This window comes from Mustela putorius, unplaced genomic scaffold, assembly GCF_011764305.1.
Source record: "Mustela putorius furo isolate JIRA1106 unplaced genomic scaffold, ASM1176430v1.1 tig00003932_pilon_pilon_pilon:0A:0A, whole genome shotgun sequence".
Taxonomy (NCBI): Eukaryota; Metazoa; Chordata; class Mammalia; order Carnivora; family Mustelidae; genus Mustela; species Mustela putorius.
This window is the reverse complement of record NW_025422077.1, coordinates 8,105,251-8,132,957: the sequence shown is the minus strand read 5'-3', so window position 1 is coordinate 8,132,957 and position 27,707 is coordinate 8,105,251. Positions and strand designations below refer to the sequence as shown.

General features: G+C 38.9%; 2 protein-coding genes across 8 annotated transcripts in view; one reads left to right on the top strand and one right to left on the bottom strand.

Annotated features, from left to right (window-relative positions):
* LOC101673194 (LRP2 binding protein) overlaps positions 1 to 12,144 on the top strand; it is a 40,800-nt gene extending 28,656 nt beyond the window's left edge. For 6 of the 7 annotated variants that reach the window (XM_013058990.2, XM_004757748.3, XM_045069432.1 and 3 more), the window contains 6 exons: positions 632 to 774; positions 872 to 977; positions 2,301 to 2,524; positions 4,287 to 4,461; positions 6,763 to 6,875; positions 11,804 to 12,144. In XM_013058990.2, the coding sequence (XP_012914444.1) occupies positions 632 to 774; positions 872 to 977; positions 2,301 to 2,524; positions 4,287 to 4,461; positions 6,763 to 6,828 (714 nt within the window). In that variant the 3' untranslated portion in view covers positions 6,829 to 6,875; positions 11,804 to 12,144. Of the gene's footprint in view, positions 1 to 631; positions 775 to 871; positions 978 to 2,300; positions 2,525 to 4,286; positions 4,462 to 6,762; positions 6,938 to 11,803 lie in introns of all 7 variants that reach the window. The other variant, XR_199819.3, reaches the window with a different exon arrangement.
* SNX25 (sorting nexin 25) overlaps positions 10,048 to 27,707 on the bottom strand; it is a 123,064-nt gene continuing 105,404 nt past the window's right edge. Inside the window, exons 13-19 of the mRNA XM_013058986.2 lie at positions 24,973 to 25,086; positions 19,512 to 19,676; positions 19,097 to 19,214; positions 15,367 to 15,433; positions 11,824 to 12,005; positions 11,199 to 11,299; positions 10,048 to 10,644 (exon numbers count right to left, since the gene is read on the bottom strand). Of these exons, the coding sequence (XP_012914440.2) occupies positions 10,564 to 10,644; positions 11,199 to 11,299; positions 11,824 to 12,005; positions 15,367 to 15,433; positions 19,097 to 19,214; positions 19,512 to 19,676; positions 24,973 to 25,086 (828 nt within the window). The 3' untranslated portion in view covers positions 10,048 to 10,563. The remainder of the gene's footprint in view (positions 10,645 to 11,198; positions 11,300 to 11,823; positions 12,006 to 15,366; positions 15,434 to 19,096; positions 19,215 to 19,511; positions 19,677 to 24,972; positions 25,087 to 27,707) is intronic.

Sequence of the window (27,707 nt, the reverse complement as noted above, 5' to 3'; positions counted from 1 at the left end):
AGAATGTAGTGTATAAGCAATGTATTTGATGGTCAAACATTTTCTTTTTTGGAGTGATGTTTGAAAATTTGTGTCTGATGGATTTCTGGAGGGCGCAGTGTCTTCTTGTGCTCTTTGCGACTAAGCAGATATCATATGAAGATTAGCATATTGGATGTAAATTATCACTGAGCATACTTGGTGTGCTTAAAGAGAGAAAACAGTGTTTGGGGCTCACAAATGTACTCTAATTATAAATGTGGAAGAAGTTACAGATATTCCTGTACTTTGATAAATACTAAAAACTGTGCCCATGCAGAATAAGGGTGATAAGGTAGGAAGAAGGAGAGAAGAAAGGAAACCATATTGAAACATAATGCAACTCTGAAAGCTATAGAGTGAGGGAAATGCCTTCTATCCTGGAACTCTGGGAACGCCTACTCAGTAGACGGATCTCCCCTCCCTCCCTCCGTCCCTCTTTTCTTTCCAGCTCTGCAGACTAAAGCACAACCATCCTGTCTGGGCACAGAGTCATGAGAGCAAACATCATGTCAGAGGGTGAACACTTTACAGTATTATTGGGAGAAAGAATTTAGTTTGGATAAAACTAAAAACTAGGGTTTTTTTTGTTTGTTCTTTTCCTTTGTGGAAGGAAAAAGGAGTGGAATATATGAAGAAAATTGTTGATTCTCCATGTCCCAAAGCAAGGCACTTACAGTTTGCAGCTGCCTACAACCTTGGAAGAGCTTATTATGAAGGGAAAGGCATCAAACAATCAGATGAGGAAGCTGAAAGGTAGTTTTACCTGAAAACAAGTGTTTATTTATTTATTTATTTATTTTTAAATCAAATGCTGACACAAAGAATAACTTGCCTTGCCTTTCTTTTTCAGACTGTGGCTTTTTGCTGCAGACAATGGAAATCCTAAAGCTAGTGTGAAGGCTCAAAGTATCCTAGGATTGTATTATTCAACAAAAGAGCCTAAAGACTTAGAAAAGGTAACACTGATCTATTTGTCTTTAATGCTAGCACCACATGTAGATTAATATTTTGCTTTCTTTTTTTTTAAATATTTTATTAATTTATTTGACAGACACAGATCACAAGTAGGCAGAGAGGCAGGCAGAGAGAGAGAGGGAGGAGGAAGCAGGCTCCCCACCTAACAGAGAGCCCGACACGGGGCTCTATCCCAGAACCCTGGGACCATGACCCGAGCAGAAGGCAGAGGCTTTAACCCACTGAGCCACCCAGGCACCCCTGCTATTTCTTTTTTGAATGGAGGATGGTAAAGAATGAGTGTTTACTTTTAAAGATCTCTTATAATTCTTTAAAATGTAAAGTTCACATTTTAGTATCTCAAAGCTCATTTCATGCTTTACTCATCTCCACCTCTACCAAAGGAGTCCACAGATGTGTGAGAATTTTGCATGCTATTAAAAGCCACACACACAAAATATTATTATACCATGAAAGCTAAGAGAATCCTGAAATATAGCCCAAATCCTTTTACATGTGAATAAATTAATTTGTCCTAAGAAAGTTATGATGTTAATAAGTAAAATACAAAAAAAAAAAAACACCCCAAAACCAAAACCAAAACAAAAGCCTAGTAACAAATCAAATCAATTTAAGATTTTTACAGAAATACAATCTCTTTAATCATCAATCACTGAAACATTTTCAAAGAAATCCTATAGGGAGAAGGAAATGTAGAGCCAAGTCCTACTTGTAGGAGGCATTAAGGACAAACTTAAAAGAAACACATAGCAACCAAGACCCACTTTGGATAACTGAACAGCTACTTGGAAATAATTTTTTGAACTAATTTAAATTCACTGCAGTTGCACATTGAGCACATGTGCTCGTGGCCACACATGGCTTTTACCTTGGTTGCCTCTGATCTCAATAGGTGCCATCTCGGAGGTCCACCTGGACCTGACTGCCCTTCAGCATTGGCAGCTCTCCTCTCCCTGCAGGGCCTCATGGCAGGTGTCTCAAAGCCCAGCAGACACTTACCTCCTACTCCCTACCCTCCCAGTCCTTCCTCTGGAAAAATGAGAAATCGTGAATCCTGAAACAGCTGCAGTCTAGACTGTGGCCTAACCTACACGGTGGGTAGAAGACAGGTGGGCTCACCTTAGCACTCTCTTCCAGGTATGTGAAATTGGGACCAACCTGAAATATACTCAAGGTGCTAGAACTATTCCAGGAGATTAATTAATACTACTACCTTATAATGAGAGATTTTTTTTTTCTTTCCAGTATTCCCTTATAATTCTGCCTGGTGAATAATAAATAAATGAAGTTGTGTTTTTCCTTAGGCATTTTATTGGCACTCGGAAGCATGTGGCAATGGAAATCTGGAGTCCCAGGGTGCACTTGGATTAATGTATTTTTATGGACAAGGCATCCGCCAAGATACTGAAGCTGCCTTGCAGTGCTTAAGGGAAGCAGCAGAACGTGGAAATGTCTATGCTCAAGGGAATCTCGTGGAGTATTACTACAAAATGAAATTTTTTACCAAGTGTGTTTCATTTTCCAAAAGGTAAATAAGCTGGATGGACATATTTACAGTAAATGTTACAGAGCATTTACTAAATGTTCTGTGCCAGGTCTGTTCAATAGAACTTGCTGCAGTACTGAAAAGGATGGCTATTGAGCACTGGAAATGTGGTTAGTGCCACTGAGCGCTGAACATTTCACTGCATTTTAATTAATTCAAATAACTACGTGTAACTAGCAGCTACCTTATTGAATAGTATAATTCTATGCCATTGGTCTTCAGGATTTCAGCGCTATTTGCTCTATATGCCAACTGCATCATCCTCATCAACTTTAACTTTTGGGGGCATCAATCTCCTTTTTAATAAAGAAGAAAATGCTTTGATAGCATTATAAAAATAGTGTATATAAAGTACTTAACATAGTTTAGCATATAAGAAATGCTTATTAAATACGTTTATTTCTTCTAGACTCTTCAGCCACATGTTCTAGAACTGCACAGTTGCAAGATAGCTTGATAAGATTGTACAATGAGAGTAATGGTTAAAAAATGTCAACATTAACATCTTATAAAATATATGGAGATTTCTCTTCTTTGAGCCCATGTGCTTTCCTACATTTATTTGCTCATAACTTACAAAAAGTAATGTACCAGGAAAAACAAACCTGGATGTCTTCTAGAAAGGCTATAAGGCCATGATGATGTGTTTCCCTCCCAATAATGCCTGACTGAGCCACTCCCTGGGCCTCCCTCTGGCCTCGCCCAGGGTGGGGCAGCCATCTACAATGTAGGATGAAAGAGCTGGTTCCACCCTTCATCCCCCAATATCATGGCTTCCAGGCAGCAGGCCACTTCCATAAGTGACTCTTAATCTCACAAAACAAACTGAGGGTTGCTGGGGGGAGGGGGGCTGGGAGAAGGGGGGTGGGGTTATGGACATTGGGGAGGGTATGTGCTTTGGTGAGTGCTGTGAAGTGTGTAAACCTGCCGATTCACAGACCTGTACCCCAGGGGATAAAAATATATGTTTATAAAAAAAATTAAAAATTAAAATTTTTTTTAAAAAAGTGCGATTCTCGAAGTCCCCAATCTTCAAGTACTCATCTGGTTAACACCAACACTTTAAATAGTTCTTAAAATATTTCAGACTTTTCATTATTATCCACATTCCTATTCCCCATAATTTTACAGGTGACATTGAGTTGAGTAGCTCACATTCTCACACAACTCTCCATGCTTGTGTCCGAATGATAAAGGAGGACTTCTTTTTATTGCCCATTTTTACCAAAGACAGATGTGTTAGTTACTTAGTATGTTTTCTGATCCTATGGGACTTAGTGCAAATTTAAGGTTAATGTTTGAATAAATGACCCAAAGAAATAGAAAATGCCTTTTTCCCCATTGTTTGAATCTGCAAAGTGATATTGAGTTTAAAATATTAATATTACAAGAAAAAAAAAGAAACCTTTTGGTTATTAAGTCTGACAAGTATTATCACAGAGAAGCTGTGACATAACCACTCTGGTAGTTCCTCTTCCCCTGGTTTTATTTTATTCTATTTATTCTATTATATATAAATTATACATATGTATAATTTATATATGACATCTAAATGTATATGTTATATATAAATATTCTATTATATTTACCCTTCACCAATAACAAACAACTTAATCCTCAAACGGGGAAAAACTGGGAAATCACTTTGGGTGCAAGGAATATTGTATCTCTGAATATGTCATTTGTAAAAATGTAAAACTAAAGTGATGTCTTTTTATAATTTCATAATTAAACATCACAACAGGATTGCTGACTATGATGAGGTTCACGACATACCCATGATAGCCCAGGTCACGGACTGTCTCCCAGAATTCATCATCAGAGGCATGGCCATGGCATCTTTCTACCATGCCCGATGCCTTCAGCTTGGCTTGGGTATCACAAAGGATGAAGCAACAGCTAAACACTACTATTCTAAAGTAAGTAAACCTGAGAATCTATATGAATGAACCCAAACAGATATTTCCAAACTGGTAGTTAAGCCTTGAACATACTTATGGATTAGTATTTTTTTTCCTACTTAACCATTGTGCAGATAACCTGTCTAGGAGAGGTTGTCAGACACATGAATTGTTTGCAGATAATTCAACAGATTCTTATTAGCATAATTGAACTAGATGATGGAAGTCCCATTTTGATGCATATTATTCCCTCTCACTCTGCTACTCTACAGCCTAAGGCCCAGCACCGAGAGAGACCTTAAAGCTAGAATATTCATGCCTTCTTCCACGTTGAAGTGTGAATCTACTCTCATTTTAGTACCTTAAAGATACGTAGTTTTTAAAAATGTTATGTATGACATCTACCACACTTAGGAGGAATATTCATGAGTCTGAGGTAATCAGTTGAAGTGAGACTTTTCCTGTTTGATTTCATGTGATGTAGATTCCAAACGGATTTCACCTCTAAAATCAAGCAACTTAAAAAGTGGGAATGAGGTGGGGAAAGGGGGACTCATTATGAATAGTAACTGCAAGAAAATTAAAAAAAAAATAAATATAATAAAAACTGCATGCCTTAGGTCCATGACATCCATCAAGTCCAAACTAGAATTATGTCTTCTTAAAATTTATAAAGCAATTCGTGGGGGTACACAAGCTGTTTACCTGGAGCAGGGGAACAAAAATCCTTTGCCTGAATCTGACCACAGGATCGTAGTGGTTCTCAAACTTGTCTACATTAAAATTACCTGGGTGGGGGGTGGCTTTGCGGCTCAGTGGGTTAAACATCTGCCTTTGCCTCAGATCATGATCCTGGGGTCCTGGGATCACCCTGGCTCCCTGCTTAACAGGGAATCTCCTCTCTCTCCCTCTGCCTCCTATGCCATGATGGTGCTCTTTCTCACTCTCTCTCTCAAAAAAAGTAAAATCTTTTTAAAAATAAAAAAATAATAATAAAAATAAAATAAATAATAAAATAAAATCACCTGGGGATCTCTTAAAAATTCCAAAGCCCAGGTTATTTCAGAACAATTAAGTCATGAGCCTTCCAGGGGACTCCAATGTGCAGGCAACTTTGGAAACCCTAAATTGTTTCAAATTAAAATTTCCAAAGTATTAAGGCCATATTGACACATAAACATAGGAACACAGTACACAAACTGTGTTTGAGAGATTTACCACTACACCATTCTACCAGTAAGAAAAACTGTTGTCTTTAAATTTTTAAAAAATCTAAATGCTCTGTATTATACCAATTTCCAAACCAAGTCAATTTCAGATTCTGTGGTATCCATCATGTCCTTTCTAAATAAATATAAGCAGAGAAAATTCTGGGTCAAAAATATGCTGATATGTGGTATATATTAATCCCAAATAAAACAGCAAAACAAGCAGACTGCAATCTTAAAACTATTTTGCACATGGTGGGAGATAATACCCCCATTACTCAATTTTGGGCATTGTATTTTACAGAAGATGATTTTTAAAAATGAAGAAAATTCAAAAGTAGCATGCCAGTGAAGGGTCTGGAATCCTGTCATATGAGGCAAATGCCAACTACTTTGCCTCTCTGGGTCACCACAAAACCAGTTTCATATATTCTCCTAGGACCCCTTCATTGATTCTAAAGTACACAGAGGGACATTTTAGCTTAGTATAAAGAAAAACCTAATACAACTGCTTGTGAAATAAAAACAAAAGTCTTCCCTATAAGATGGTGACTTAGCAACCAAGCAAACCAACTGTCATGGGTCCTGAAGGAAAAAGGAGTCAGGTGTGAATGAGATAACCTCCGATGTCTCTTCCAAATTCTTGACTTTCTGTGCAGTTACATGCACTATTACTTCTCGCTATTTACTTTATCATAATAAAATGTTATTTTAAAATAAAATTATCATAGAGTTGCTGCTATTCATATAATAAGATAATAGCAAGTTTGAGGCCAAATGCTAATGCTTTCCATGTTACTTATTTTAATAATTCATAACCTAGAACACTATCATCAGTGTGTAAATTCCCTTGATTGTTTCACACTCATAAAATTTTCTCTTTCAAGTGACAGTAACAATAACATGGTTATTTTCAGTAAGATCTTTTTTTTTGCATAGACTAATTTGAATTTCTTTTATCAAGAAATCAAAATAGAAATGTGTCATAACTAAGAAATTCCCTTGAAATTCACTGTAGTTCTTAAAAACAAACCTAAAACTTTAAGTTTTAGTAAGACCTTAACAATTCAAAATGTATCTAAATTACGGACTTTTTATCTTTGACTTTCAGGCTTGTCGTCTCAATCCTGCATTGGCAGATGAACTTCACTGTTTACTTATTCGTCAAAGAATTTAGACCATAATGGATTTCAACAAAGATCGTCAACCCTAACACTGTAGAATGTGTGTATTTTTACAGGAGCAACGTTTGGTTATCTTCTGCACCCCAAGTTACATTATTCTGGGTATTTTACTAAAGAAATGTTACCTTCATTCTTAAATCTCTAATTTTGCAACTTGAAACCCAGCTATAGGATCAAATTGCAAAAAAAGTCCTTAGAGATCCAGCTCTTAGTTTACAGACTGGCCAAGATAACATCAAATATGGAAAACCATTCCATAAACAAATACCTCTTTCTTTTCTTTCAATAGAGTGTCTAAAAGACTTAGTGTAGTCTTCTTAGCTATAATTCCTTCAGATATATGCTGCAAACATAAAAAACACCATTTGCAAGTTTAATTCATTAAATTTCTTTGACCCTTATTTAGTTTTCTGGATTTTGGACAGATTATTGATTTTAATTTGCTGTCATTTAAAATTTTTAAGATGCACTAAACTAATATGAAATAAAGAAATTTAAAGAAATTTTCAAATTATGTTTTTAAATAAATTTGTGTAGCATTTATACTTCTTTTTTTTTTTTAAAGATTTTATTTATTTATTTGACAGAGAGAAATCACAAGTAGATGGAGAGGCAGGCAGAGAGAGAGAGGAAAGCAGGATCTCTGCTCAGCAGAGAGCCCGATGCGGGACTCAATCCCAGGACTCTGAGATCATGACCTGAGCCGAAGGCAGCGGCTTAACCCACTGAGCCACCCAGGCGCCCCAGCATTTATACTTCTGAAGAAATTAAAACTAAGACTGCACTAAGTCTTTTGGGACATCTTTTATTCTTAAAAGATATTCTTATAAATAATTGGTTAATTTATTAAAAACTTGAAAAAAAAGTAAGTTTTAGAATCTTGCCTCTCCATATCTCCCCTTAAAGATCTTAAGGAGTAAAACCACTGCTATATTCCTGATAAGATAACCAGTTAAGCTAGATGTTTCTTTGTGCTTAGACTCATTTTCTAGGTTTAAAAAAACTTAGATGCATTTCAAAGCAAGATAAAATATGAAAAAAAACTCAAGTCATCTATCAATATAAGAACAGTAAATATGCTAAAAATTTAAATTAGCAAGAGGCTTTCCTTACATTAATGAGATCTGTGAAGACAAAAGTTAATCATTTAAATAGTACCATCCAGATGGAGAAGATGGTGTAGCAGTGTACATCTGTGAAACAAACACATTGGAAACAGTGTCTTCTAGATACCTTCACAACACCTTCTCTGAAAACACACCATACCAATGTGTCTTTATTTTATAAATCACAATCATCCTTCCCAAAAGAGGATCTAAACAAGGTCTCATCTTAGTATAATTAATACGCAGGTACCAGTCACTAAAGAAGTTCTGTATGGCAGAAATTGCTCGTTCTTGTTTTGTATTCTGGTTTTTCTATATTACTTGAACTTCATTTTGTCTCTATATAAAGAAAAGCACTTTCCATAGACTTAGGTCTGTGTGATACCCTCAAAAGATCACATACTTCTCCCTTAAATCTCTTAAGACAGAGAAAATTAAACCATCCCTGAAATCTAATCCTTTTCTTTAAAAATCTCTACTCAAGAGTCTCTATTTCCCCCCACTAATGTTTCAATAGCTCAAGTCCATAACAAGATTTCATAATACCTAGCTTAAATCTCTTTCTACAATATAAGCCCACTTACTTCACTCTTGTTCTTAATACCATCCATATATAATATTCCTTCAGCCATTTGACAATCTAAACTCCCAACCAGTATTCTTTTCTCCACACTGAATCCAGTCCCTTAAGCTTTTAAGAATCCTAAAATAGGAATGTAATACGGCGGTGCTTGTTGGCTTTAACTGCACACTTAATAGATATGCTTTCTTTTCTTCATCCCAAAGTCAAGACTGATTTGTAACTGCTATTAAAATATAGGTCTGAGAAATTCCCAATGTAGGAATTTGACAGGTGTCATATGGGGTGAAACATTACACTTAACTATCTTCAGTGAATCCAACATAAAATTTAAAGTTTCAGTTTACTGTAGTTACCATTAAGCTGGTACTTGTGGCATGAGGGAGCCCTTGTAAACTACCACTGCTGCAGACCGAGGTATACACCGTGACTGGTCAGTGGGTCAGTTTCTTTAACTCAAGTGAATTGAAGTGAGCTGAGTGAGTTCCAGATCCTTAACCTTAAAAAAAACAAAAAGAAAGAAACCAAAAAACTCTTACGATTTCTCATAGCTCCTATTTCTTATACTTCCCCAAAATGTTAAAATTTATCTTAAAAAAGACTGAGGACTCAAAATCGTGATTTTTCTCACGTTCAGTATACACTTTAATAGCTATGGTTTCATTATGCATAAGGTGGACATTAGACTGTGTTAGGATGAGTTCCTGTGGTTCTGTGTTCTCAGGTTGCTTCTCTTATCTGAGTGAAGGATATCTCTTATTCATCCTGAAGCGTCAAATATCCTCCTGGCTTGAAAAAAAACGATCAAAGAGCTGTGACTATCTTTATCCCAAAGATGAAATTTGGTTTACTAATTTTTAATTGTTCACTTTTCATTCTTACACTCGATATTGAGGACTTGGCAGGTAGGATCTAGCAATGCCATAATCAATACCACTTTAGTATATATACAGTACTTTCTTTCATGGATTTCAGACTGAATTTTTGCCAACTAGTTGTATTGTTTTCAATATTCCTGGGCTAGGGGGAAGGACAGTTATAGAAGGGAATGTGTTTTATTAATATTGCATAATAGATGGTAAAAAGTGATTGACATGTTCATGGCCCCACTATTAACAGTCACACAAAGTGACACCTACACCCTGGATCTCACACAAGGCTCCGAAGAGTCCACAAGACTTGATGATGAAATCAAGTCCTTCAGGTCCCTGAAGTAACTTCCCATCCGCGTCTCCCTGTCTCATCGCTGCACACCCTTCAAAGTCAGCTCCTATCCCACTTCCCAACAGATCACTTCACACATGAATTCGGCTCTTCACATTCACACTAAAAACTGTATTTTTCACATATTCATTCTGTGTTTGGAGAAAGGCAGCCAACTTTGTACTTCCTTGCGGAAGTATTTATGTGCACAGTGCTTTTTACCCCCTCCCAAAAAAGGTATCTGATAAATATTTGAACTGCCTGAAGTGTTTCAACCTCGTTTTTTGAGATGTATGTACCTTACACATCACAGAGCTCAGTGATCCATTTTTGTATTTTATTGCTTCAAATGCTTCAAACTATGGGAAATCTTTGGTAAAAATAAAGACAATAAAATTTTCACAATAACTTTCCACAAAGCATTGCACAACAATGTTCTTTAGTACACATGAAATAATACAGGAATGTTCAGAGTCCTCAGTGAGGAAAGTAGCTGTACAATAGTCATAGTTCTTCATTTTAAAACAAAACTGTTTTCATAAATATTTAAAATATTTCCTAGGTTCTTATCACATATTAACGTTTTTATTTCAATCAGTGTGTTGAACTTTATCTTATTATTAAAATAAAAACAATAGTTATAGAAGTGTGTTTTTCTGTTGCCTATGACGGCATTAAGTATCCTCCCCAACAAATTCTGCTTACTTCACACAAAACTAGAGGGAGGTAACTAACATAAAAATCATTATGGTTCTCAACCAAGCCCTCTGTGGAAAAGAGGAAAGTATTTCATGTCTATTGTTACACAGACATTTCTCTGGTGGTTTATTTGTGCAGTCTCAAACTTGACCAGCTTTTAGTTGATCTAAATGACTTCTCAGCTCAGGACACAACTCAATTAGCAGCAGTTCCATCAGCACCTGAACCAAGAAAGAAGAAAAAAAAGTAGGAAAATATGGAGATTTTTTTCTCTAAGGGTTTACTCATAATTTTTATGTCTTAAGAGAAAGTCTCATTTTAGGTCTGAGATGCTTCTCCATGAACAAGTTATTCTCCAATAAATGGGACTAATATAATCTAAACTCCATTTAGTATCAGACTGATTCATTTCATGGTCTCTTTGCCATTATCACACCATCAACAATAGTTAATATTGATAATTATAATCAGACGGATGACTGGGAAATAGTTTGCTTTCCTGAAATAAAGTTAAACAGCCATGCAAAAATGTCACATGCATCTCTCCCGTGACAGGATGGGAAAGCTGCACACACCGGAGGCACTCTTTTTCTTTTTCCAAACTGAACAACTGAACAGTCAGACAAACAAAAATGAAGCTGAGTAGATAATGGGTTCAGAGTTACAAGTAAGAGGAATGATTAAGTACACAAGGGGTTAAAATGAACTCCCATTGTGAACGGAAATGTCAGATTGAATTAATAGCTGGTCCTCTGGTTGGCTTTAAATTACTCACATATAACAGATGCTTATTGGCTCTTGTTTCTTGCAGTGCATTGAATATTTTTATTATACCATGCCGGGCATTTTGCTGTCCAACAAGGCTCTGAAGCGTATCTGAAAGATTAAGTTTACATTCTGTGCTGTTACCAATAAAGTACACAGTCTATGCATATCCAGTGAGGGAAACAGTACATGATGTATATGGAACAAATAAAGGCACTGGGGCATGAGGAACATGAATGATCAGTTCTTTCAAACGTTTAAAGAAAAAAATAGCTTTATTTAGAATTTTCAACAGAAGGCATTTATACAAACTACAATTTTAATATATTGCTACCCAATTAAAAAATTAATCTCTCTGAACAGTGTACTTTAGCAGGATTTTTAAAGCACAACATTTATTATCTGTCCTAAAACATTTTTCTAAGTAAAAGAAAGCATTATAACCAATACTGTTCTTAAGATTCTCAGTATAATTTCTTAGCAAAGGACATGTTTTAAAAGAAAAAAAAAAAAGAAAAGAAAAATAAAGAAAAAAAAAATTTATCTTGTAAATAAGGTTTCCTGGAAAATGCCTTACTAGGGTTAACATTCGCCCTTTATCCCTGTATTTTTCAGGATCAGAAGCCAGGTCTCACCTGGGATGTTTTCAAGCAACTTCTGCTGTGCCCTCTGCTTTGTGGCCTGACTGTGTTCTTCACTTCTGATTGTGGTCGGTGGTGCCAATTTCCCATTTGGCCAAAAAGCATCCCGGAAAACATTGATGTAGTAAACCAACATTTGCTCACTGAAAATCCAGTTCACTGTGTCCCGGATTTGTCTTTTAAGAGAAAAATATTTCTTGGATGAGGTTTTTAAAAGTTGTATACTCTATTCTCAAAAGGCATTTATCAATGGGTAGGTGAAAATACAGCCTGATCTAAATGTTTGATGAATAAACTAGGAATTGGATTTTTAAACTCTGGCTCTGAAAGGTATTCTTCATTTTGGCGGTACTGGATGACTGTTTATTCCTGGAGCTCACTTTTCTGTTGGTACCGACCTCTCCAAATGTCTGCCATGTAGTACCCTGCAGTCGGTAAGGACAAGAACCCAGAGGAGACCGACTGGTTTGAAACCTGCAGCTACTTTAACTGTGCACAGTACTTAACTCACTAACTTCTCCATGGTGTGGTATAAATTGAAAACATAATCATTTTAAGACTGTTAAAAGTGGTCTGGAAAGCTTTCCTGAGCTCCTGGAGTCTTGGGGGAAGAACCTGGCTTTTTCACTAGCTGTCTCTTGGTGTTGCTACGGCACATCATGCTAGGCAGAGTGCCCCGACCCAGGGTAAGCATTTCACATGCTCACCAGGCAAGGGGAAAAAAAGATACTACCTTTCTTTCTTTTCTTTAAGATTTTATTTATATGAGAGAGAGAGAGAAAGAGCGCAAGAGCGAGCACAAGCCAGACGGTGGTGGAGAGGCAGAGGGAGAAGCAGACTCCCTGAGAAGCAGGAAACCATGTGGGGCTCTATCCCAGGATGCTAAGACCATGACCCAAGCAGAAGGCAGATGCTTAACTGATGAGCCATCCAGATGCCCCCATATATTACCTTTCACCTTCAAGTGGAAGCCTTTGAAAAGATACATTGCTAGAGTATTCCACACTTCTCTGGGAATAAAAGTTGGGCAGACATTTGACTTGCACAGTTACAAATAAATGGCTTTTATCTGGTTATGCAGCTTTTCCGCATAGCCCTATCTCATTAGTCATTAGTAAAATGCTAACCCATTCCAGGATTTCTGCTGTCAAGAGACAAGTAACACAGTTCAAAGAGCCCAAGAACAGTTGTGAGGTTGGAAGGGGGAAGGGGGAAAGAATCATCTTGACAGTGCCAGAAAATCTTGAAATTTCAAATTCAATTCATGAATAATAATAATAAATCAAAAAGCCTTCAAGAATATCTGACTTCCTAACTATTTAAAGAGACAATGTAAGGCTTTCAGAAATAGTATCTAAAATATAGGTTTCAAGCCCTGGTACTTTGCACAGGAATCAGTTACTATTGATGTCTATAAACTCCAACATGAGTCAAAACTATGTTAATTCTGTTCATAACTACATATCTCCTACGATACTTCCCTATACTGTTTAGAACTGGGAAATTCAGGAATGCCTGGGTGGCTCAGTTGGTTAAGCATCTGCCTTTGGCTCAGGTCACGATCCTGGCATCCTGCCCCACAAGGGGCTCCAGCTCCACGTCAGGCTCCCTGCACACGACAAAGTCCGCCTCTTCCTCTGCCCTTCCCCACCTCCCCATGCATGTGCTCTCTCTCAAATGAATAAAAAAAAAAATCTTAAAAAACAACAACAAAAAAAAAAACTGAGCAATTTGTATCGAGACCAAATAAATTAACTAATTTAATGGGACTTCTGCTTTAAGAGAGAACCTGCCAGCCTCCTACCTTAAAAAAAAATCTACATGAAAATGCAGACAGCTTGTTTTTTCTGTAGTCTTGCTTTGAGTCACTCACTGGCACTACATGAAGAAATTAAGTAAGAAAATTTCAATTTGCAATTTAAAATTAGCTAAGTGACTCTCACAAAAGGCCATCACCTAAGTATTTTCTACCAATTTAAGTCTGACTCTCAATTAGCCAAAACCATAGGAAGCTTTTGAATCAATTCTGCTGTGTGAAATTATAGTTGGTACAAGGCAAGAGGCACATATTGTACTGCTGCTTAATTTTATGATGTGTCATCTCTGCTAAAGGCAAAAATAGCAAAGGGCCAGGTGCTCCATCATTTCTCTACCTGATAAAAAGCCCACTGAAATGAACAGCCTGAAAACCCTCTACATGATGCCTCTCCTCCAAGTCCCATGAAAGTAAATGCCAAATATATTCACTGCTCACAAACCACGGCTGCTCATTTTTAAGTAAGAGCCACTATGGTAGATAGGAGCAAGGAAAGTATGCATGGTTTGCTGAAACTGAAAAGGAAAACAAATTAGCAAGTACGGAGTACTGAGAAATATAGGGCCGTGGTGGAATTTTCTTTATCTAAGGCCTGTCTGTGTAACAGTTAAGAGGCTCATGTTAGACTGAAATGGTAAGTTATACGGGCCATGTTTCTGATTAAAACAAAAGTTTAGATAACTAAGCAAACTAAATAAGACACTAATATCATTTTTTAAAGATCTCAGAAATTGAAATGAACTTTTGCTTATGACCAAAAGGAAACTATATTCTATTTGTGAATGAGTCAGAAGATAACCTGTTCTTCACTATGTTTTCTTTAAAAAGTTATGATTTATATGATAAACATATGTACGAGTTTACTGGGGTGGTTTTGACAACTGATCTTTCACATGGGAAAATCCAATAATTTAATCTTGAAAATATTTTGCTGTGATTTCTCCCCCTTATCTTTTAGCATAAGTGATTCACATTTTTATTGTGCAGTAAGTCATGTTATCTCTTGAAGAGTACTGGATATAAACTCTTATGTATAGCTTAGAATACACATATGGCTTATAACACTGTTATATGTTATACACATATATCTCAATGGATGATATTAAGATATTAACTGTAAGAGCAATTACTATTTTAATGTTACCCCAACTTGGAAAAAAAGAAAACATATGGTTTGCATTTCCCTCCAAATAAATATATGTCATGTGATGCTCATCCTACTTTCATTTCGGGTTAAAGTCTAAGCCGTAAACTGATTCCCATGATATAACATAAAAACGCTGTATCCAAGATACCCCAACTGGTCATCATGATCAAAAGAGAACGTCACAGAACTTTTTTTGTTTTTGCTTTTGTTTTTTATGTTTTTAAATAACCTCTACACACTCAATATGGGGCTCGAACTCACAACCACAAGAGTCTCACACTCCACAAGTTAAGGCAGCCAGATGCCCCTGCAGAACGGTACTTTCCGCCCCTTTCAGCCAGAATGCTGAAGACAGCTGAAGCTTTGATCATCTAGTTCGTCATGCATTCTACGGGAGAAATTATTTCAGAAACCTGTCTCTCTATCCAATCTTAGAATCATAGCAGCAACAAAATGAGAAAATACAAAACCTTCAGCTAGAGAGATCACTGGCTACCATACCACGAGTTTAATAATTTGACCATTAAGGCAAAAAGTAAGGCATGAACTCAAATACTAATGTCATGTAACTCACTTGTTGATGGTTCTTCCAAATGTGACCTGAACAAGAGCAATTAATGTTCTTCTCACCCATTTAAACACTGAAATAGAAATCAGAGGAAAAGAATTTGCACAGTGTATCACAGTGATGACATTTTCATAGCTGCAAAAAAGCATAAATTCTTATCACTTGACACAATCCAAGTCCTGACACCAAAGTCAAGACTATGATACCTGCAGAATCTGGGTCTAGGTTAGCAAACTTCTGCCCCCCAAAATTCTCCTAAGCTTTCATTTTCTACATAGCAACTGATGAGAGAAAACCTAAGCTTTTATAGCTTTTCAATGCCTGAACAACCAGCTGAGCTAGCAAGTGGAAATAATACTTTATTTCACATGTCTCCGGGCTACTTAGACGTCAGTTTTCTGCTAGCAGACAGTGCAATGCCTATTTTAGATTTCTGTCTGGTTTGTCGAACCCAATTTTCTCACACACTGCTCTGAATGAGAAACATCTGTGGTTCAATATTGACAAATATTTTGAAATATTAATGAATGGGTGGGCCTAACTTCCCATTTGGATAGTAGTTTGTAGATCACTGCATATTTTTATGTATTTTATGCCTTTGGAAGAAAGGTGAACTTCGAAGAGCTGGGTCCCTGAGTGAGAGGTGGGGTCAGCGCTCTCTTGGGCCACCTCGCAGAGCTGCTGGGCACAAACCACCTTCTCTGAGCCTCAGTCTCCTCATCTGTTCAAGGAAAGAGTAACATGTGGTTTTAAGGATCTTGTTGATATTTTATGCGAGTGTTGTGAAAGGTTTTACAGATCTAAACTTTTATTACTAACATGGAGAGATATTTTTACAGGTACCAAATATGAATATAAGCCAAAAGAAGGCAAACAAATGCCTGAGTGGTTCAGTTGTTAGGCGTCTGCCTTTGGCTCAGGTCATGATCTCAGGGTTCTGGAATCGAGCCCCACATCAGGCTCCCAGCTTGGCAGGAGGCCCGCTTCTCCCTCTCCTTCTTCTCCTGCTTGTATTCCCTCTCATGGTCTCACTCTGTCAAACAAATTAGTAAAATCTTTAAAAAAAAAAAAAAAAGAAAGAAAGAAAGAAATGCTATGAGGATATTTCCGTTCTGCAAATTGGAATCTAAACCAATTTTTCCATCTATATAAATTTCCATTCATTGAAATGTTTAGCTATTCACACATAAATGAGAAATTCAGGCTTAGCTATAAGAGTTCAGGGTTCCTGCCCAATTAGGAAAACCTGAAAGAACTAAGTTCACAAACACGTCTGTACAAGGAAAACCAACCAAATAAAATCAACAATTAACACAGACTTGAAAACATTCTAGAGTTATTTCTAACTTTTTAGATGGACCTAAATGTCCAGTTAAAGTAGTGTTGTTAATCTTTCAAGTAAGAGTCAAGTCTTGGAATCAGAACTATGCTTCAAGAGTGCCTTTAATTTTTTATGGAATTCAGAGCACGCTGAGAGCAAGCTGACGTGTTCACTGTAGGCTGTCATTTCGGCTGGGAGGAGCATGCCTGCCAGTGCTGATAACTTCACTCTGGCTTTCTAGGGCAGAGAGCTCCATGCAGAGGGTCTGAGGACATAGGCAGCTGTCAGAAGAATGCCTGACAGATCAGCGACAGTTACTGATTTTTTAAAGGCTGTCTCACTGATGCCCTTTTGTACACTGAACTAGAGCAGGAACCACAAAATGTCTTTGGTGCAGATTCTCTCCCAACACTGAACTGTGCCTTTACTACTTTCTTCCTAGCCTCTCCTGGTCCCCAGACCCCAAACCACACAGGAAACAGCCCTAGTATTTCTTCCAAGGACTCATTTGTTCAGAGACAGAAGCAGCTGCAGCTACTCTAGAATTTTGCTGATGGCAACGATATCACATCTCATTATAAATGATGTTCTATTTATTCCCCTCTGAAATGTCACAGGCAAAACCAAATATGCTTCTGAGCAGGCATATGATGGAGGAAATCCACGCTGCAAAGACAAGACTTGGTCTCTCAGTCTCTGGATCACAAAGAGCACACTGCCGAAAGCTGAAACACTGCTTCCTCCACTCTGGGGAACAGGGAGGATTCACGATTTAATGGGCCAGATCTCACTAAGAGTCAGACTTTGGGTGGAGAACTAGTTGTTTCTGCCTACCTTGAACCAAGGCAAACATCAGTTTATACCTTAGGGTGTCTCAAATATGGAACAGGGAGAGCTTTTTCATCTGAAAGCATCTCTAGCATTTGGATGATATTCTCCCATGGATATATCTCCCATTTCTAAAGTTCTGCTTAGTTCCAACTTTTCATTACTGAAATGATGCTAAAATGAATACCCCCTTATGTATAAGTCTAGGCCTGTAGTTTAGACTTGGGTTTACTACTTAACGTGAAGCACATTGTTGGAACTCTTGTGTTGTAAATTCACCGAAGGAAGACTCTATATCTGATATACTTTTGTTTCTCCTACAGAGTGGTATCTAAAACATATGTTCCCAAAGTGTTGCTGGTTGTTTTAACTTTGGCTTATTGATGGCCAAAATAATTAATTCTGGCACTTAAAACTCCTAGCCCATGTTCTTCACCCCAAGGGAAGAGATGCTAATCTGAGCAGACAGAGCACAGGGCAGTCAGTGAGAGAGCAACACATCTAGCACTGGCTGGTGGCATTACTGTGCTTTGCTAACCCTGACTCCTCTCCCGTGCTTCTTTTCTAGGTGGGGAGGTGTGCCTTCAGGCACCTGTCCTAGCTCTAGCTAGTCCTGAGGCTCCAGGGACACTGAGTACACTGGTCTCATGATTTAGAGTGTTGGGGGCCTATGGAAGCTGTGTGTAGACAGAGGGTCCTATTTAGGACTCAAGACATGCCCAAGTAGTATGGTTTGACCTTTTACCCAAGGACCATTTTGGGAGAGAAGCACCTGTGTGGGTCTTAATCAGAGTATTTTCACCCTCTTTTTGCTCTTGTTTCTTCTAAGTACATCTCCCTCAAGTACTACGAGGGTAACACTTCTCAACTGGGCACTGACTCTTTTGGACAGGACAACTCTGTGTTGTGGGAGGCTGACCTGTGCATTATAGAAAGTTTAGCAACATCCCTGGCCTCTACCCACAAGACGCCAGTAGTACCATTCCCCAAGCTGTAACAACCAAAATGTTTCCAGATATCACCAAATGTCCCCTGAAGGACAGAACCTCCCCACCCTTCCAGTGGTAACCACTCTTCTATGGGAACAAAGGTGTAGTTGAAGGGCAAGGTTGAAGCATGCCTGTGTCCCTCACCACAGCACACCCTACCAGCACCAAACCTCACCTTGAACAACACCGCTCCTTCCTTGGCTATGTAAAATTAATTTTTGTATACCTTTTGGGGATAAAGCAATGAGGCCATGCTAAATCACAGAGAAGAAATTCAAGGCATTCTATCTATATTCAGAGGAACATGGTATACAGTAACTCACCCAAAGTTCTGCAAGTGCAGAGATAATTATCTGCCTTAAGGTCATGGCTTCAGATTCTACCATGGTGTCTCGTTGGCTCTTGAAAGTATTTGCTGATGAATGAATGGATATAACTACACATTTGATTCAGGAAGGACATTATGAGAGAGGGATCTTATGAGAGAGAAAGAGAGAGAGAGAGAGAGAGAGAGAGAGAATGTGTGTGTGTGTGTATGCGTGTGTGTGTGTGTAACCACTTAACAGCAATAACATTAAATAATAATAAAGAAGCTTACTTCCTCGAAGTTCAAAGATCTCCCCAATCAACATGAAACATGGTTCAGCCAAGGCATCTTTCCTCCCATCCACATCATCACCATAATCTGACAGGTCACTGTCCTCTTCCGCCTCCTCCTGGGGTTCAGAAAGATCAAAGGAAGCAGATCAATTATCCAGGAAAGTTGGTAGAGCTGTTCTTTCCTTTCAAGTGTATATTCCAACTATGTGCTCACATTTCAACCTTAAGTACTCTTTCAAGTTTTCTACATGCAGAAATCTATGCATTCTCAACACAGGCCAAAATGTGTGTCTAACCTCAGGGAAAAGCTTGATGTTAAAGCCTTAGCCAAGGTTTAAAATACTTCAAGAAACCCTCAAAAAGACATTCCCCTAAATCTGCTGCAAACATGGCATGACCTTTCCATAGCTCACCTCTTGATGGGAGAAGAAGTCACGAGGAAGTCTTTCCAAAAATGAGGATAATGAAAAAGTGGATTTTTTCCCCTGCACATCAATAACCTTGAGGTAGTCAGGAGAAGGGCTCAAAAAGGCATAAAGTGCTTCACTCTGACACAGTCTTTCATCTGAAAGCAGATTCTGGGAAGGAAAGAGGGTGCATTACTCTTAAGGAGGAATACGTCCATGCTGCCGGAAAACCACCACAAACAGGGGCAAGTAAGGCACGAAGGATTGCATTGGGGATTTCTTTTCATAATTCCGGACCCAAAACCATTTCCCTCTCCCCCTGAAACAGAGCATTGAGATGAATTCCAATGATCTTAATTGCAAGCAACCCCTGCAGGTTAACTGAAGCACCCTAATCATCCTGCTTGTGGGAGAGGTTGTGTGGACAACTGCTCAGTGCAAGAAGACGTCCAGCTTCGCATCAGCTTACAGAACCAGGGACCACTGCCTGCGAATGTCAACTTCACTCCATCCAGTGGCACTGGAACAACTTACACATTCACACACTGCACAAGGAAACCACTCAACCACCCTTTCATGGCTGGGTTCAGACTTTGTACATCAGCTGAAAAAAGACACTTTGAGTTGTCACATGGCACCGAACACCAGGCAGGAGTTATTTTCCCCGTGCTGCCATCTGCTAAGCAGTGCTTGTTCACACAATTACAGAACTGTTCAAGACTAGAAATGTCCTTAAGTTCTTTAGGTACTTATCTGGTCTCCGGAGATAGGAAAGAAGAACATAAATTAACTTTTATGTCCAAGCAGGTGCTACTGATAGGACAGTAAGATCAACAACAGGACCACAAGAATGTCTAAATGTCTAGTATTAAAAGACACAGTTTTTAATATGACTTCACTCATATCTGGAACTTAAGAAACAAAACAAATGAGCAAAGGGAAAACAGAGAGAGAGGCAAACCAAAAAACTGACTCTTAACTCTAGAGACCTGATAGTTACCAGAGCGGGGGTTTGGGGGGCTGGGTGATAGAGGTGATGGGGATTGAGGGCACTTGTTGTGATGGGCACCAGGTGTTGTATGGAAGTGTTGGATCACTCCACTGTACACCAGAAACTAATATAACACTGTATGTTAGCTACTGGAATTTAAATAAAAACTTGAAACCAACAACAACAACAAAAAGGATAAAGGGTTTAGGAATAATGAGACCAGTGGGAAACAGTGCCCCACTGATGATGTAATCCCCTTAGGGGAGAGGGACGCTGGGAGCACACAGAACTTCTGATCTCAGAGCCTGGGGTGGCAGAAGAGGTTAAGATCTAGTCTCAGAGGACTTGGTCCCTGACAGTAATATTACATTTATTCAGGTGAAAGCTGAAATCCAATGAACTCTATGACTGCCTAGAATAGGCACCTGTGAGAACATCCAGTACTGCCACACTGGGGACAGGGGCTCCGAGAGGGACGGTCAACACGCCAGTGGTTGTTAGCTTCCTCTGTCCTGCAGAAGACCGGACTGGAAATGGGCAAGTTCTGCCCAGATGGAGAGAAGGAGATTAAGGGGAATGGGGAGCTGGTGTCACTACTGCCTTCCCCAGCCCGGGAGCCCAATAAATAGGCCTTTATTCCTTTTGCAGAGTATCAAATGTTCAGTCATATGTACAGATGGACTAGGTGGCAGGAGATATCCTCCCCCTAACTTGATTTCCTTTAGCTAACCTTTACTCCAGCATTATTTTATAAAATAGTAGGAAACGTTAACTAATGTTAAGTCTCAAACTTATTACAATCAACATAAATAAAGAGATCATGAATGGTGATAAGACTTTGGCCTAAATTATATTCTATTACGAGGGAAAATAATCAGATTAAGTACATAGGAAAAGTGAGAAATTCTCACAGATTTCTGTGGGACAAGATATAATTAGGGTTTTATCATTTTTAAGCTCTCTGGGGATGGCATCCCATTTCCAACTCCTTCTCTCCAAATACTTATAGCATGTTATTCTATTCTAGCAAAGACCTCAGATGACCATTCAGTGGGTGATGCAGAAAGGGGTAAGACATTCCAAGAAGAGTGCACAGCACATGCACACCCAGAAACAGGACAGAGCGCCACAGGAGGGGAATGGCTAGGGCAGGTGGTGTGCCTATGTGAGCAGGAATGAAGAAAGATATTAGCAACAGGATGGCCAGGAATGAGTAGCTACGTTTTTGTTTTGTTTTGTTTTGTTTTAAGATTTTATTTATCTATTTGACACAGAGAGAGAGCACAAGCAGAGGGAACAGCAGGCAGAGGAAGAGGGAGAAGCAGAGCAGAACTGGATGCAGGGCTTAATCCCAGGACCCTGGGATCCTGACCTGAGCTGAAGACCAATGCTCAACCAACTTGAGCCACCCAGGTGCCATGAGTAGCTAGGTTATTAGGTATCTGTGCGATTCGTATGTTTCACTAGAAAACCATTTGTCATAAATAAGCAATCAAGTAAACACACACTCAGTGGAATCTCTTTTTCTGGAAGGTCCTGGGGACCCAATAAAAGACGAAGCATTCTGCACCTTACTTTTCCTGTTTGCGGTTGGTGGGACAACAATTATGAAAAGACAGTCTGCTGTATAACATACATTCAATGGCTAGGGCTTTATCAAAGAGTCTTTGAGGAAATGCAAAACAATCTAAATTATTATTTCCTGACTTAAAATCCTCTTGATTAAAAGACAAAAGGTCACACAAAAGACACCACTGTTTCATCTGGCTTAGCTGCAGCCTGTTCATGTCCCCACGACCTATCGGCAGGGTCTCAGAGTGCAGTTTCTCTTGGCACAACAGTAGAACTCGCTAACCCACTTTCACAACCACCAATCCAATAAAAGCACATTTGCGCCCTTCCTGTGCCCCCGAAAGTGCAGGTCCAGAGTGTGGGGTCTGCGACAGCAGGAAAGGCCAGACAAACAGAGACCCTCCCAACAGCAGAGGCTGGAAGGAAACAAGAGAGTCAGCTGGAGGGTTCCAAAGCTACACACTTTAAGCTGAGAAGTCCTGAATTTTGAAAAATACACTTCTATTTCACACACGAGATTGTTAGCTCATCCAAATGATTTAATCATGTACAGTGTGGGAGTGAGTTTAATTATTTCCTAGATATTTTGAATCAGCAACAAAATGGTAGTATTTCAGTTTCAAATTTTCATGTAAGAGCATTTAAATAAACTTTGGCGATTCTCTAATCCAGTTCTGCCATAATTAAACTCAGAGAGTTTTTCAAGGTGTAAATTGTTTTATTTCCTAAGGGAAATTTACTCTATATTACATTATATTATATGTACATATACGCACATATTTATATATTATTTTATTATAAAATGAAAGTTTCCCTCGGGGAATAAAATAATTTGCATCTTGGAAAAACTTTAGGATACATATATACATAAAATACACACACATATATAAATATAGAGAGAGAGAGAGAGAGAGAGGAAGATAGGAATAGTAGAAAAAAGAGACTAACACTTTCTTTTTTTTTTTTTTTTTTTTTTTTTTTAAAGATTTTATTTATTTATTTGACAGAGAGAAATCACAAGTAGGCAGAGAGGCAGGCAGAGAGAGAGAGGAGGAAGCAGGCTCCCTGCTGAGCAGAGAGCCCGATGCGGGACTCGATCCAGGACCCTGAGATCATGACCTGAGCCGAAGGCAGTGGCTTAACCACTGAGCCACCCAGGCGCCCCGAGACTAACACTTTCAAAGCGACTCTGACTTAAATCTATTTTAACAATGACCCATACTTCTGATTGAACAACTATGTTTTAAAATAAAGCCTTCACTAAGAGTTTGGCAACATCTATTATTTAAAAATCCTAGGCCATCTAGCTACCACTATATAGCCAAAAAGTGTTTCATGATGCAAAGTTCCATGCCTCCAAAGACTATATGGGCTTTGGGGTCCATGCTTTGAGTAAATTAACCATCTTCTGAATACAGAGGGACCAGCTAAGGAAAAATAAATAGTGGTTGCTATCAAGGGTAGTATATGTTTGGCCTTATTCTCTAAAAATGGACTGAAGACAAAGAATAAAGCATTTAGAAAAAATCAGGAGAGTATCTTTAGGACTTTGGAGTAGGCAAAGATTTCTTAAGAGGCACAGAGGCATAATCATAAAAAGACAAAATTGATATAGTGGACTAAATTAAAAGTGAGAATTTCTGTTCACGAAATGAAATCATTAAGAGACGGAAAAGGCCATCCACAGAAAGGGAGAAGGTATTTGCAACATAAGTGGTCTGACAAGAGATTCCCATCTAAATCCCATGCAGAAGTCCCACAAGGCGGTGTGGAAAAGATGGGCAACATGACGGAAGAGCAGACTCAACTTGACCAGACAATTCATCAGAGAAACTATCCGAGTAGCCAGTAACACCCAGACTGGTGCTCTACTTCATTAGCCGCTGGGGGAAATGCAAACTAAAACCACAGTGAGATACCAGCACATACCCACCAGGAGGACGAAAGAGAAACAGGCAGAGAAGAGTTGGGGGGAGGAGGGAGAGCCATCAGAACCCTGATGTGCTGTGGTCACAGTGTAAAAACTGCCACAACCACTTGGAAAAACGAAGAAACCCAGACCCGGAGGTACCACACAACACAGATTCACCACAAGTTAAGTACCATTCTATAGAAGCCCTCTTCAAGATAGCCTCCACTGGAAATGGTCCAAATGCTTGTCAACAGTGGGATGAATAGACCGTAGTGTATTTGCACAGTGAAAAACCTACACAGTCGTGAAAGCAAATAATCTACAACCAGAACAGCACTATGGACAGATCCTCTGATCACAGTTGTTGAGTGAAAGAGGTCAGACACAAAGGAGCCTACACTGCATGACCCCATTTACAGGAAGTTCAAAGACAACTGTATCTGTGTGATTAGTAGCTGGGATCGCCACCACCCTGGGACGAAGGCCATGACAGGAAGGAAGTACTGGCCTGGGTGCTAGTTACAGGGTGGGCTCAGTATGCAGAAAAGGACAAGTTACACACATGCTATCTGTACTGTACATATTTTATATTTTCTGTATTTATATTTTGTGTGTGCATCGCATACTTTAATTATTTTTTTCTTTTTTAAAAAGATTTTATTTATTTATTTGACAGACAGAGATCACAAGTAGGCAGAGAGGCAGGTAGAGAGAGGGGGAAGCAGGCTCCCCACTGAGCAAAGAGCCCGATGCAGGGCTTGATCCCAGGACCCTGAGATCATGATCTGAGCTGAAGGCAGAGGCTTTAACCCATTGAGTCACCCAGGCACCCCCATACCTTAATTATTAACAAACAAGCAAACCAAAGATATTTTAAGGATCTGGCATGACCTATAAGACCAGGAAGCAAACAAGCAAGCTCTTAGAATGATGACAGTTTAACCCCAATAACGAATTTTTCCTTTCGTATCCAAAACTTTTCAGTTGCTTACCTGTAAAAACTTATTTAATTGATTCTTTGACTTCTCCATAAACTTGTGATCTATAGATTTGAAAGGCAGCTTGCTGAGAGAAGGCAACTGAACTTTTTTTAAAGAAGGGAAACACTGTGGAGGAAAACATTAAATGTTAGCATCTCGAATCATATTTTCATGTTAAAAAAAAAAGTTTAGAATTATAATTAGAACAAAACAACCTTCCTCCTATACTTGTTCCTCTGAGGTTTGCAACTTGTTCTAATCAGGCTCATGGAATTGAGAGGAATGGGACATTTGATGAAAAGAGCTAAAGCTCATCCCTAGGACTCCGAACGCCTGGGAGCTGGCCAGTGCAGATGCCAGGCTGCTCAGGTAGATTCACACAACACACACCAAAGCACAAGACTCTAGGTGTGGACGCCTGGCTCACGGGAAGAAAATCTTCCTATTAGAACGTGCTTTGTTTACAGCATCTTTGTGAAAAAGTTATCCCATTTGGAAAAACAACAGAAAGAAAAATTATTGTCCTTCAGTGGCAAACTGCAAAATGCAAGTACATGAATAATAATATATCAACAAATAATAACAGCCCCTTTGTGCACTGATCAGTCCTACATTCTGTCAGACACTGTGCTAGAAGCTCGGCGTGTGTGATAACAGCTCGAAGAGTTGGCAATTGTTATTCCGATTTCACATATGAGACAATTAAAGATCAGGATTAAAACCCAGATCCATCTGACCACAAATTCTGTGTTCTTCATGCCCGTTCCCACACAGGACTCTGCCAGTCTAACCTCAGACCCTAGGAGGGCAGTGGGTTCCAAATGCTCCAGACTCTGCCCCCATTTCCAAACACTGGCCCTTCATGAAGGCACTGGGGCCAGATGAATATACTTAATGAAACCAACTGGCATTGAAAAGTCAGTGAACACAGCCTCTGCCTGCAATTGCTTTGACTGCTGTTGTCATCCTCCACGCACAGGAGTACCCTGCTGGCCTGGCCACAGCAAGAGAAGTCACTTGTAACAATGCATGCAAGTACTTGGGTACTGGGGAAGGAAAAACTAGCCCTTCCCACAGAGCCCACAGAAGAATCAGGGGTACAATGGCATGTGCCCAAGGAGACATGCAAATCAGGGCTCAAATTTAGGGTACAATTTTCAAGAAATGAAAGAGGCAGTGAGAGTCAGAAGGGAAGATTAAAATTCACCAGGGACCTGAAAAGGTGCTTCTTGTCCCTGCTGTCAATAGGAAGGGTTCATACACAAAAATGAAAAGTCACAGGAGAGTAAATTCTAAGGGTAAGAAAAGAACTCCAGGGATCAGCTATAGATAAGGAAAATGAGACTAAAGGACAGACATAGAATTTTATAAGGTTTATTTCCTCTAAGGCTTCAGTCTACTTGTTTTTTTTTTCAAAGAACACTTTCCATATACATTTTATTTTAAAATCTCCCCTAAATTCCTTTTTCTCCTTCCTTCTGTTTTTATCAGCAATTGAATGGATACTGAACTTTCACACTGGTTTGTTACAGGGCAAATGACACACTTTTCTGTAGGATCAATTTTACTCACACATTTTGGGAAAAATGTAATTTTTTATTAAGACAGAGATTTCACTTTCCACACTGCAACTGTGACAGCATTCCCTTTGAGAAGTACTGGGGCAGGACGCTTGACTTTGGCCACCATCGTTTTAAAAGCACTTGAAGAAATTACAGTATTCATAAGTTAGTGATTACAAGTGTTTTTTTTTTTTTTTTTAAATCCCCTTCAGAGAAAAGGTTAAAGGAAACAGACACATTTCATTCGCAGAAGAGCAATCTAATAGGTGACCACAGGATTTTACCAGTGTCCGTTCATTCTGAGCCAGAGAACAATGAACAGAAACAAAAGAAGTGACCAAAGAGTGCTTCAGTTGCCAGGGAAGAGGGCCATCATCTTCAGGAGGAGGAGAGTTAGAGAAGATGCAGTTCCTGAGAAAGATGGGGGGATAAGGAATGAAAAATAAGATGATCCGGATTCCAACATGGTTTGGGCCACTAGGAACAGGTCCTGTGATAGACTGATCAAACTCTCCGGGGTCAGTTCCTCTCCTCTTAAAAGAACTGACCTAGATTAGAAGGTTTCTGACATTTTTAACTAAAACTCACAGGAGGAAATACATGCTATGTTGCAACATGTGACACACACATACATGCATATCTACATAAAATATAACCCACCCATAAAACTAAGAAGTTCTATGAAACAATGCTCATTGCTACTACTACCACCACCAACACGATAATGCTTGGTAGGTGCTACACCTTCTTCTCAATGCTTTGTATGCATTTATTCCCTTAATTCTCACAAAAAGTCTGAGAGATAGGAGACATGGGCATTATCATATTTGTACTTTACTGATGAAGAGAGACAGCGAGACACAGTGACAAGTACCAGGTCATATGCTACTAAATAGTACAGTTAGGATCCAAACACAAGCAGTGTGGATCCTGAGTCTGTGCTTTCAACCATAACACTTTATGACCCTTACTCTTAGTGCTGAAATCCAATATATTCTTCTTCTTTTTTTTTTTTCTTTTTAAAAGACTCTATTTATTTACTTGACAGAGAAAGAGAGGCAGTGAAAGCAGGAACACAAGCAGGGGGAGAGGGAGAGGGAGAAGCAGGCTTCCTGCTCTGCTGAGCAGGGAGCCCAACATGGGGCTCAATCCCAGGACCCCGGGATCGTGACCCAAAGCAAAGGC